Source organism: Trachinotus anak, unplaced genomic scaffold (genome assembly GCF_046630095.1).
Source record: "Trachinotus anak isolate AG129_WGS33_773 ecotype Australia unplaced genomic scaffold, CSIRO_AGI_Tana_v1 ptg000028l, whole genome shotgun sequence".
NCBI lineage: Eukaryota > Metazoa > Chordata > Actinopteri > Carangiformes > Carangidae > Trachinotus > Trachinotus anak.
The window spans coordinates 14,441,973-14,451,251 of NW_027273879.1; the positions used below are offsets into that span (position 1 = coordinate 14,441,973).

Consider the following 9,279-nt stretch of genomic DNA (forward strand, 5'->3'; position numbering starts at 1 on the left):
ATTTGTATCCTGAGTTGAGCCTTGCAGACAGAAGTACAGTACAGTCTTCTCTGCTGCATACAAATCCCTCCTTCTTTGCAGTGATTGGCCCAAACCTAAACCATGGCTCATCTACAGCTTAAAGGTATGATTACATCAGGCTTTTATTCAGAAGAAAAAAAAAACAAAACAAAATAAAAACTGCCCTGCACCCAGCCCTGAAAAAGGATGTAATGTCACAGTTCTAGTGCAGGTAATAAATACATATTGAGCAGAGTGTCTGTGAGACTGAAGCTGTGGTTTGTAGTTTGGTGGTGTAACAGTGTGACAAAAAAAAACAACCCTGGATTTTCCAAACAGAGTACATCAATGTTTGCATTGTGCTCATTCACATAGTCAAACATGAAGACAGGTGAACTCTGAACCGTGAATTAACCAGAGTGAGCAGGGGGATGCACCAAAACAAAGAACACCTGCTTGATTCTGTCACTGGTACAAGCTTCAGTTGAAGTGAACAGGAGATGGAGCACGTATTTGCGGGTTGGAGGTGTAATTTGACCACATCGCTGAACATTTGCAGTGGGCAGTACACAGCCTGGAGAGACATGCTTCTATGAAAACTCAGTTAAGGGGAAAAAAAACTGTCTTGCTATAAATGTTCTTCAGATAGGTAATCAAGCATTACACTTGAGTTAAAAGTAAATCTTTGGAGAGGATCATTGCGGAACAAATTTTCTATGAGCAAGTTCAAAGGAGAAGCCTGACTGTTGTCTCACAGAACAAGTCTGGGGGAAAACAGGAAGCTTATGTTTAGACAAGCTTTCAAAAACTGTGACTTTATTCTATGTCACATCCTGTGGGGCAGCCCTCTCCTCTTCACACCACACCCCTGTCCAACCACACAAGCTACCCAGACAAGCGATCAGAACGAGCATGGATATGCTAAAACCAGGCTCCTATTTAGTTTTTCTGTTGATTCATCCTGTTACGACTGTTTCATCTTTGGTGATGTTTATGCCACTGCTAAGCAAGGCATACACACACGGAGACACAAAGAAAGCTGATGGCTCAGCCAGTGCACTTGCTCTTTTGCTCTGTCAGGTGTTCATTTCAGCTGTGACAGCCTGCGCTTACCCTGCAGACACACTGGCTAAATAGATAGGGGCTGCGTGTGTGTCTATGTGTGTGTGGAAGTATTTGACCATGCCATGTGTTTATAAAATGTCATCCGTGGCTGTTCTGAGTATGACTCCCTGTCTAAATTGCTGTCCTCTAGCAATATGACCGAAGAACAGTGCAACAACCAAATATCGTTTCAGGGTAGGCAGCAAAGCTCTGAGTGGGTTGGTTATGAACAGCTGCAGGCTGTTTTTTTTGTTTTTTTCAAAACCATAATAGAATCTTTTTAGATGGGAGGAAATGAGCAACTGCAGGTGAATCTCAATTGCCAACTTGGTAAAAAAATCTATTTCAGCAAATAAATGTTCAACGCACAGGATGATTGGTTTGCCCTGGATGTCAGGCATTGTTCCTCTGGTTTCACAGACTCATCTTTGTCTTACAAGAGCTCATTACCTATCAGTGAAAGCAAATCCCTTAAATCCTCTAAAAAAAAAAAAAAAAAATTTAAAAATGTGTGATAGTCTGTTGAAATTCATCAACCCTCCGGTCCTTACTTGAGTCACTCGGCAGGTTTTTAGAAAAACACTTCATACCTAAGAGTTTCAAGGTTATGGAGGTGTTATGGTTAAAAGAAGAAGAGAGGTAATTCAATTTAGTGCAAAGAAGAGAGGTAATTTTTAATAACAGAACACATCCAAAACCAAACAGAAGAGATGCAAGAAAACAGGTCTCATCACAGAGGGACTGTTTCAGTGTGTTCAGTTGTGAATTGTTCATCATATTTTAATAAAACATGTCAGAGTTTGGCGAGTGGTCTGCAGTATGTTCATGTTAACATTTTTATACGATCGCCTCTTTTATTTAACAATAAATTTGTACCAAAATGCTCTGGTAATCCTGTGTTTGTTGTGTCACAATATTACAAGAACACTGCTTTGACATTAAGAGGCTGAGAAAAAAGGTTTTGTTTTGGGTCCCTGACTAGAAAAGCCATCTTACGCTTACCTTTATAAACTATTACAACCCTGAAGCCTTTATGAAAAAGAAAAACTCGACCACACCTCAAACTCTGACAGGTTAAATGATGACTTGTAGGTGCAGCTTTCCTTTAGAAACTAGAAGTGCATCAGTGAAGGGCAGAACAACATTATACAGTGATCCATAAATAAGATTTTGTATAGTCCTAGAATCCATTCTTGAGGAATATAGAGGTGTCTTGCCATAACTTATATCTTTTTTGTTTTTGTAGTTGTAACAGCAGCCCCAATAACCTTGAAAAGACTAACCAGAGAAAAACGCCCTTAGCCAAACTGAACGTGCTGTCAAAGGCCAGAAACATTTGCCGTCAATGGCAAAATCAACAAATCACCAGTAGTTATATTCCTTCTCTTTCCCCCTCTTACCCCCCCAAAGATACAAGGTTTCAGCAAGACACAGGGACATTAAGACTTAACTGGCTGGGTTCAACCTCAGGTCATTTTACACTGTCAATGAGTCTCAACATAAGACTCAGGTGAATTGCCCATTAAGCTTAAATACCAAAGAGTCTTCATATCTATGATCAAGCTTATCATCATGGCAAGCAAATCTGTACCCTTGAAGAGTCAAGGCTTAGAGGAAAGGGATGAGAGGGACAAAAGATAGGAGTGGAGAGGAGTGGGAGTAGAAATATTAAGAAAAAAATGGAGGGATCAGAAAAAGGGTGAAAAGGAGGTGAAGAAAATGGGAGGAGGGATGTTAAGAAGAGGAGGGGAATGCACAGCTCTTCAGTGATGGCAACAAGCTAGTGAGAACAGATTTGGTTCAGGATCCCTGGTTCGCCTTTGTTCAGTGCTTCTCATCTACTCAAATCACATGTTCCAGAAGTCAGGAAATGTTCCCCTGCAGTTACAGAACAGGATTTGACCCATGGAGAATGTTTGGTGTTCAGGGGAACTCTTGAGCCTAAGGGAGGATTCAGCTTCCAGAAATCTCAGAAGGTTCCCACTTCCGAACTCAGGCAAGGATCCTTTTCCGGAACCTGCAGGAGGTTTTGGGAATTCGTCCTGTGTCTAACCAGGTTTCTCGGGATAAAACAGAGGCAAAAGGCTTCAGAACTCTGGGAGTGTGTTTGTGTGTTGGTTAGTCTGCTGGTGGGACTGGGTATACTGAGCAAACTGGTTAGACTGGAGAGCAGAGGACTGACTGGGTGCAGTCTGGTTTGCTTGCTGGTTTTCTGATTGGTACTGTTCTAGCTCTCTCTTCCTCCTCATGGCTGACTGCAGCTGCTGCTTGATTACGAGGATTTGACCCTCCAGTTCTGACAGCTCCTGAACCAGAGGGTTGCGGCCCACACCAAGGCCTGGGCCACAGTCACCCGCACCCAAACCCCGGCATTGTGTTAGGCCCTGTACAGAGCCACCCTGCCCTGGTCCCACTCCTTGGCCCAATGCTCGCCCTAACAGGTCAGAGCGGCCATTAGAGGTGGTCACTATGGGTCGGTGTTTCTCCAGTAAGGGAAGAGAATGGGGATGAGGCAGGGGAGAAGGGGGTGGTGGAGGAGGAAGATCCTGGGAGGATAGACGTTCCAGGTCATTCTGCATCTCTTGTGGAAGGATCCTGCGTCTGTTGCAGTGTGAGGACTCTGCGGGATTCCAAGATGCTGACTGGTTGTTTCCCTCATTGCACCTGCAGATAAGACACATACAGAGAGCCATAAAAATTAGAAATTCAGTTTTCTTCCTAAGAATACCGATGTGGGAGAGTTGTTTATCATCTGACGGGATCTTTACAGGCAGAATCCTATATAAGACCAATACCTCAGAGGAATTTCTCTCCCTGACTATTATACAGACATACAGATTATGTCAACCCTGCGCTCACACTATGAGTATATGGTATATTTCTATGTTTGTTGTATGACAAACTACAGTTAGGCAGGACCAGACCATGAACAAGAAAACAAATGTCTGTAAACTTCTGTATCAGAAAGTCTGATACAGAAGCTCATGACGAGATTCTTGGAGGAATACAACCAGCATGAATGCTTGCCAAGAAATAGTACCAATGTTCTCCCATTAAATGAAAAATGCCTTTTTGTGTGTCCCTGAGTGTATTGTTGTGCTATTTACTATGTCCTATTTATATTTTTATTTTTTTAGCAATACTAGATCCACCAGTCAGTTCCAGATTGACAAATCACAACTATTACAAGGATTTGCCATGAAATTTTGTACAGACATTAATGTTCCCCATAGAATGAATTGTAATAACTTTGGTGATTACTTTAATATTTAATTTAGCACCATCACCATCAGTCAACATTCCTGTTAGCCATACTTGTACTGTAATATACATGATAATGTATAATCAATAATCATCATGTTAGCATGATGAAGCATTTAACTCAAAGTATTGCTTAAGTACAGCTTCAAATAGCTGCTAGCATTGCCGTGGACTTCAAAAAAAAAAGAGATTCCCACCCTTTGTCTTGTTGAAACAGTAAAAATTTGGAGCGTAAATAACAAACTGATGCCTAGATTCATTCTTAAAAATATCAGGTCATTGTTGAAATATATTGTAAGTAACCACAGAACTCATTTAGTTTTTGTATTGAATAGATGTTCAAGAAAAAAAAAGGAAGAAAAGAACTTAAGTGTCAACTGGTAGACATCGAATTTGTGTCTAATTTATTTCCTCCAGCGCAAGTGCTGATCCCACCAACCTGGAGGTCTACCTTCATCTTTAAGCTAATGAGCACCAGCAGCAGTAACATGGGTTGAAGGGGTAAAGTGTCAGTTTGACACAACATCACAAATGTCATGTTCTATCAAGGCTGAAACACATATCAGCTGACACTTGGGATCAAAACATACCCTTTCTCTTTGTGCTACTCCTGGGAGTGATGGAGGAGCTGAGTCATCCACAATGAGCGTTCATTTTACAGCATTTTCTCCTGCCTCCTCTTCAACTCCTTTATCCCGCATAAGCATGTTTCATATATTATGGAAGCATCACAAAGCATGGAAGAAAAATCTAATCTCAAAGCTGCTTCATTGGAGCTTTAGAGCCACACAAACTTAGAAAAAAGCCAGCTGTGGTTCTCCATGGTGATATAACAGTGCCTTTGATTACACTGACCATGAAAAACTGCAACATGAAGTCACCCTGGACCTTTGCCCAAAGCTTCTCCCTTTATTTTACACAGCATCAGCACATGGTAGGAGGAAGGAAAAAGAAAATGGCATCCGCAATATTATTAGACTGGTGTCATCTAAGGTTTAGAGAAAACTGAGTGTTGTTGCTTCACCAAGCCATGGAAATGTTTTACTTGATTCTGAATATATAGTTACTGCAATGTTTACCTTCTGGTTAACATTAGCAACTTGACAGTTTTTCATAGCTTTATTAAATAGCAACATCATGAGGTGTTTTGATGCATTGGTGGATTAAAAGCAATGTAAGGGTAACATTCAGAATTTATATCCAGCGAAACAAACAAACAAACAAATAAATAAATAAAAGCTGCATTTCCAAATTTATATTCATAAGAATGGCAGAGTAGCAAACAGATTACAATTGGATTTTGATAGTAGAGTTATGGCACAATACATAAAAACTAAACTTTAAAAAAACTTTTTATGAGTCTAAAGCTCCTGAGATCACTTTGTGCTGCCTATCACTGAGAATGAGAACAAAACCCAGTATATGAAATACCAATATGATATAATACATAGTGTTCCCCCAGTCAACTGTAATGGTTCCTGCAGTAATTTATAGGATAGCTCTGACTTGCCAGAGATTTGGAAAAGAGCAAAATTTGGTTTCATCTCTCAAACAGAAACTTTTCATATCAATTGGACCAGATCTGCAAGCTGAAAAATAACCATGGTTTAATTAAAGGGGCAGAGAAGAGAAGAAAGATCCCCGCACATCTGAATTGCAGCCTAAGTGAAGAACTCTCTGAATCAAAGGTATTTCTGCCGACGATAAAATAAGTGACAAGACGAATCTAATGAGATACTCCTGACATCAAAAGAGACCTTAAACTGAAAGATGAGACATCAGAGTATAAGAACATAAAAAGAATTTCATCTTAAAATGATATGTGCACCTTTTGACAAGAAGGCAGCTGTGCTGACATCATGGCTGCGATGAAAGAGAGCTTATTTTGCCATGTGGTTACTGTTATCAGTCCTCGTAAGCCTTAAATCTTATAATAATCACCCATAATTTTAGCATCTTTAGAAGCACCACTTATTAGTGCTAAAACTGCCTTTGTGGCATAGATGTTCTGTAACTAACTACACCATATCACAGCAGAGGCTCTCAGGTACTCCTGGTACAATAATTAGGTTGAAAACAAACACCGGCTGGAAAGTGGAAATGTCAGGCTTTTAAATTAAAGCTCATAGACTTGTTTCATGCTTTTATCATCCTTTGCTGCATTGTTTTGGGCCTTTTTGTTTTGGTATTTTTATTTACTCATTCTGAAAGCACTTTGTGGCTGCTCTGAAAAGTACGATGCAAATAAAGATTTTCATTGGTATCCTTCCGCACTTTTCTACTCCGTTGCTTTTTCCATCCAGTCTCTAACTTAATTTCCTCAGGTCCAGCTGTCACCTCCATCTGAAAGAAGAGCTTTTTCAACTTTTCATGGTGTGAATGGGAAAGATGATGGAGACAGTGTTTACATCATTTCACTGCAAAATATGCAAACTCTAACTTTTTTGCCTGGTAGATATGATCACAGTGCAGTGTCCCATGTGCACCATGGCAATTTTATTTAGCAGATAAAAAGCATGTTAAAATACGATATAATATTTATAATTTCATTTAGTTTAATAGGCTTTTTTCCCCCAATATTTGTATGTCATTCATGTTTTCATTGTTTTCCTATATGCTTTGTTTAAAAGACTCACTCCAGCCAGTCAGTCACTCCATACTAAAGTATGTCTGTGAAGGATTATGTGCATCTGAAAGAGAAACAACAAATTTAAGGTTTTAAATGTGAGCTGTAAAGCTCATTGTGTTCCCCTCATTAACATCAGAGGCTTTCTCCATTTCTCACTCAAAAACAAATGTAGCTCAGTGATTTACATTCTGTATATAAAGAGGCCAGTGGCTTACACACACAATTCCAAGTCGGCCTATAGACAATCCATTTAGTTTCCACCACTGCTGAGGGTTAGATACCCCTGCTCCTGTTTTTCACAAAGGCCACATCCCTCCACCATTTACAGCTCTCAGAATCCTCCACATTATTTCCAGATATACCTGGTACCTCATACTCCCAGTTTGCAGGGTTGCCAGATTTCTTTTATTAGGATATGTCCAAACCTTCTTTTACCTTTTCATAAATATTGATTTCCTCCATATGCAGTGGCTTTATGCATGTCCTTGCAACCTACTTTAGATCCAAAGTTATTAGATGCATGAACCAAACACAGAATCCAAGGCTATTACTTCAACCTTTTAATAACTGCAGATACTTTGAAATCACGTCAACCACTGAGGCTTATGAAAAGAGGACAGCTCTGTGTTACTTCAAATTTTCCTGCAGCATCTCTCTGTGCTGCAATATTTCACCACAGACCACTATTTCCGTACACATATGTCAAGACATGGGCACAGCTTGTAGTATTGTGAATAGTGGGCTGTCCTTCAACAAGCAGGACACAGGTGCAGCACAGAGATATGAACCCTGCTGAAGTGTCCTTGAGCAGGATTTTGAATCCCTACCACCTTAAGGCTGAAGTTCTGTGCAGCTTTGAATGGCCTCTTGATCACGCTGTGGAGGGTGAAAACATTACTGTCAATTTTCGTCTTCTTGTATTAGGCTGTTACACAGTAGCTCTTATATGTTGTGATTACACTTCTTTCAATTTGAAGTGCACTACAAAAGAATCACACATCAGGGCTGATCCCTGCCCTGTCATTTAGTCTCTGTGGAGTTGCTGTCGATGCCCAGAATGAAACTCTTGTGTGAAAATGTGCATTGAGGCGAGGAATAAAAATCAAAACCCAAATTTTGTCCTAGAGAAAGCATAATTTCCCATACATTTAATCTTACGTGGATAACATGCAGCCGGATGGCTGCACAGGACAGAGTCCAGGATTCAAGTATAAAAGTAGAAAATATCAGATCATTTAAATACACATGAAACAGAGGTTAAACAAGATAAGTGACTATAGCAAAAATCAAAACTGGATAAGAAATTAAGGGTAATATAGTGAAAGAATGTGCCACCAAGATAAATGCCAGTGTAACAGATTTCAGTAATTATAGCTATAGTGTAATAAAGTATAAACAGGAGAAGCAATGGTCCTATCCCCATCTAATTTCTCAATTAAAAAGAGCATAGCAGTGACATCCTAACTGATATTATTGATCCACTAGAAGTGAAAGGCCTTTTCTAGCACTACATGACCTTAACACTGCGTTTGATACTAAATCACACGATCTTAATTGGCCATCAGAGAGTGTTTCAGGCTATTACAGACACTGCTCCTAATTCGCTCAGTCAGACAGTTCTTTCATGCCTTTGGGTTTTTCTACATCCTTGTTATCACAGTTAGGAAATGAAATGTATTATGGTTCCATCCTAAATAGTTGTTTCAAACCATTAACTTTTACTCATGTGCTCCATTTGGTTATGTAATACTGTGTTTCTATTACAGTGCAAAAAAGAGGTGGATACACAGTAGGACACGTCTTTAAAATGGACTGCAGTAGTAGCTTTAATACTTTGAGGGGTTTTTTTTGTGTTTTTTCTTGTAACTGGCCCCAAGCTGGAACCATGTACAGCACAAAATCGCCTCCTCTTTTAGTACAGTGCTTGCACATCAGACATTATTGACACACAAGGTTTCTGCAGGACACGGACAATATGACAGTAATAAGTTCTGACTCTTCGACAACGTGCAGCCACGATGCAGAAGAGCTTGACTGAATGAGCATAATTATGCAGGAGTAGGTAATCTATCCTCATTACCACAGGCATCCGTCACATGGCCTTGGCTCCACAATTATTACGTGTACTTAATCCCCACTTTGAGCGCTCCACCTGAGTGTCCCCTCAGAGTGCCTCGCTAAGTAGGGATGGATGTGAAATAGAGAGCAGCAGGGTGTAATAAAATCTTTTGCTCAGCAAAAGGTTGAGGATTGTTTTGATCTCTCCTTAGAGGCTTAAAAGAGAG

General features: G+C 40.0%; 1 protein-coding gene across 1 annotated transcript in view; it reads right to left on the bottom strand.

The window, feature by feature from the left end:
- Positions 1 to 1,687: 1,687 nt before the first annotated feature.
- Positions 1,688 to 9,279, bottom strand: part of grin3a (glutamate receptor, ionotropic, N-methyl-D-aspartate 3A) — a 41,548-nt gene continuing 33,956 nt past the window's right edge. The window contains exon 10 of the mRNA XM_071465990.1: positions 1,688 to 3,768. Within this exon, the coding sequence (XP_071322091.1) occupies positions 3,192 to 3,768 (577 nt within the window). The 3' untranslated portion in view covers positions 1,688 to 3,191. The remainder of the gene's footprint in view (positions 3,769 to 9,279) is intronic.